The 1,543-nt window shown below is 71.3% G+C and overlaps 1 protein-coding gene across 1 annotated transcript; it reads right to left on the bottom strand.

The window, feature by feature from the left end:
• Positions 1 to 228: 228 nt before the first annotated feature.
• On the bottom strand, positions 229 to 1,473 carry ITPRIPL2 (ITPRIP like 2; the record flags this gene model as incomplete). The annotated part of the gene is made up of 1 exon (XM_057384156.1): positions 229 to 1,473. A coding segment is annotated over one exon (1,245 nt), but the record flags the coding sequence as incomplete, so codon positions are not given.
• Positions 1,474 to 1,543: the final 70 nt, after the last annotated feature.

Below are 1,543 nucleotides of genomic sequence, written 5' to 3'. Positions count from 1 at the left end.
TGTGCCAGGAGCTCACTGTGCCGGCAGAGCTCACTGTGCCMGGAGCTCACTGTGCCGGCAGAGCTCACTGTGCCGGCAGAGCTCACTGTGCCAGGAGCTCACTGTGCCAGGAGCTCACTGTGCCGGCAGAGCTCACTGTGCCAGGAGCTCACTGTGCCAGGATCTCACTGTGCCGCCAGAGCTCACTGTGCCAGAGCTCACAGTGCCAAAGCTCGCTGTGCCAGGAGCTCACTGTGCCGGCGGCTCCCGCTCGCCCTCAGCCATGGCGCGGCCCGGGGCGGGCAGCAGGCGCAGGGACCGGGCGCTGCTGGACATCCTGATGATGTGCGGGGCCTGCACCCACGTGCTGAGCAGCTGGAAGGCGACCAGCTCCAGCACTCGCCCGTCAAAGGCGGACAGCAAGTTCACGGGGGCCGCTTCCCTGAGGAACCGGGGAGACGCCACGGCCTCGGGGATGCTGGTGTTGCCCAGGAAGAAATCCATCAGYAGCTGCTGGCGCAGACAGTCCCTCAGGTACAGCACCAGGTCCTCCAGCCGCTCCACCAGGAACCGCTCATCCCAGGCCTCCAAGGGCCCCCGGAGCAACAGGGAGAAGAGAGCTGTYTTCAGAATGTAGGAGGAGAGCACCCAGCCCCACTGCGAGCACAAGGGCTCCTCCAGGCTCTGCCCGCGGAGGTCCCGCAGGCCCTTGAGGATCTGCAGGCACTTGAGGTGGCAAGAGGAGGCCGGAGCCTGTTCCTTGAGCCAGCCCAGCAGCCGCTGCTCCTGACGCGAGGCGTTGAGGCCCCACAGMGCCTCGGGGGCCGGGGAGGCTCGGGGGCCCTGGGGCGGCAGGGCTGTGAGGTAGAGCGCGTCGCCGAGCGGGATGGCCGGGATGAGGCGCACGGCCATGGAGATGTGGCAGCAGACATAGTCGGAGCAGGGCACGATGTGCAGCGTGGGCGGCTGCCCGGGGCAGTTGGAGAGGCTGACGCGGCAGCGCTCCTGTARCCGGTAGCGCACAGCGCCCAGGCACCGCTGCAGATGGCCCTGGAACCAGCGCAGCACCAGCCCGGAGGAGAGGTGGCTGCGGCCCTGCAGCTCCACGCAGAAGCCCTCGGCGAAGGGCCGGCAGCGCCGTGTCCAGCCGTCCCTCGCCCGCAGGCCGCAGAGGAAGGCGCCGCACGGTCCCGGCCCGTCGGCAGAGCGCGGCTGGGGCTCCAGGTGCGGCGGCAGGCGCAGGGGCACCAGGATGTCAAAGCAGTCGGGGCTGCGCACCTTGTGCTGCTCGTAGGCGCTGCCGATGCGCACGAAGTCCCCGCGCAGGCTGAGGGCCAGCGGGCCGGGCTGCAGCCCCTGCGCCTTGGCGGCGCTCACCAGCTCGGCCACCACCCGCCCCACGTGCGCCTTGCTGTGCCCCAGCACATGCGGCGACACCCGCAGCTGCCGCGCGTGGAACCGCTCCAGGGCTCCGCGCCGCGCCCCCGCCGCCCACCGCGCCCCGGCACGCCGGGAGCCGCCGCCCGCCGCCCCGCAGCACCGGGCGAGGAGGCAGCCGAGCAGC

This window comes from Malurus melanocephalus, unplaced genomic scaffold, assembly GCF_030028575.1.
Source record: "Malurus melanocephalus ecotype Western Australia unplaced genomic scaffold, MMel_1.1 scaffold_689, whole genome shotgun sequence".
Lineage (NCBI taxonomy): Eukaryota > Metazoa > Chordata > Aves > Passeriformes > Maluridae > Malurus > Malurus melanocephalus.
This window is presented reverse-complemented; position numbering and strand designations above follow the sequence as displayed.